A 1,158-nucleotide genomic window follows, 5' to 3' on the forward strand; every position below is an offset into this window, starting at 1 on the left:
AAAAAAAAAAAAGAAAAAAAAGGAAAAAAAAAAGGAAAAAAATGTGTTTTCAGAGAAAAAAAATCTTATTTTCATACTCAGACTTTGTATTGTCCCTCATTTGTAAGTGCTCTTCATTTAAACATCCCGCCCCCCGTCTCATCAGCTGTGGAAGTGTTATACACTTGTACAAAAAGACTTTGGACCCCCTCCTTTTTCCCTGCTCCCCCGACCCCCCAACTTTGCCTTCCCTAACACTTATTAATTTATGGAACTGTTTTGTTTTTTGTTGGTTTGTTTTGTTGTTGTTTTTTTTGTTGTTTTTTTTTTTTCTCAGCGCAGTTTTGTTTTGTGTGTCCATTGGATTACAAACTTTATTAAAAAATACAAAACACTTGAGTGCCCTGAGCTCATCCCTTGGGATGGGGTGGGGGGGACAAAAGGGGCTTTGGGGACCCCCCGTGGTGCCATCACCAATTTAAAAACCAACCAACCCATCATTTTATTCAAATAAATCAAATATCTGAGGATTTCCCCCTGAAGGGTCATTAAAAAAATTTTATCTGTTGAATAACCCAAGTTAAGATGATTTGATTTTATTTTCCCCCTCATTAATTTGCAACTGCTTGGAAAAAAACCAACCCCAACAAAAAATAATCCCCACCATCATTTTTTGCTGTTTTTCCACCCAAAAGTGGGAGTGGAAAGGCACCAGGACCTGGTGGGAGGAACCAAAATGATGTAAGCACTGAAGGAGAAGGTGGAGAGTGTGGTTGGACTTGATGATCTTCAAGGTCTTTTCCACCCAGGATTGAAACTCTTGAGTTAATCACTGGTTGAAATCAAGAAGTCATTAAAAAAGGAGATTTGGGGAAAAATCAGGGTGGTTGTACCTGGCCAGTGGGGTTGGGGGGTAAAGAGGGGAGACCCCAGCCCTGCTCCCCCACACGCAAGTGGGGTGGGGGGTGGAGGAGAACCTGGTTTGGGTTAAAAACAAGAAAAAGGTGCTGCTGGTGCCCCAGGATGGGGCAGGGGGTGGGAGCCCCACCCTGTTCTGCTCCAGCTGGGGGCTCGGCTGGGGACACCCCAGGAGGAGGGGGTGGGGCTGGGGGTCCTGGGGATGGGATGGGGCCTTAGACCCCCCCATAGCCCGAGGGGTGGGCTGGGAAGGGGGTGGAT

The 1,158-nt window shown here is 45.7% G+C and overlaps 1 protein-coding gene across 1 annotated transcript in view; it reads right to left on the minus strand.

Moving 5' to 3' along the window:
- Nucleotides 1–1,112: 1,112 nt before the first annotated feature.
- The window catches only part of ZBTB17 (zinc finger and BTB domain containing 17), a 10,605-nt gene continuing 10,559 nt past the window's right edge, over nucleotides 1,113–1,158 (minus strand). The window contains exon 12 of the mRNA XM_009995776.1: nucleotides 1,113–1,141. Within this exon, the coding sequence (XP_009994078.1) occupies nucleotides 1,113–1,141 (29 nt within the window). The remainder of the gene's footprint in view (nucleotides 1,142–1,158) is intronic.

This window comes from Chaetura pelagica, unplaced genomic scaffold, assembly GCF_000747805.2.
Source record: "Chaetura pelagica isolate M959 unplaced genomic scaffold, ChaPel_1.0 scaffold234, whole genome shotgun sequence".
Taxonomy (NCBI): Eukaryota; Metazoa; Chordata; class Aves; order Apodiformes; family Apodidae; genus Chaetura; species Chaetura pelagica.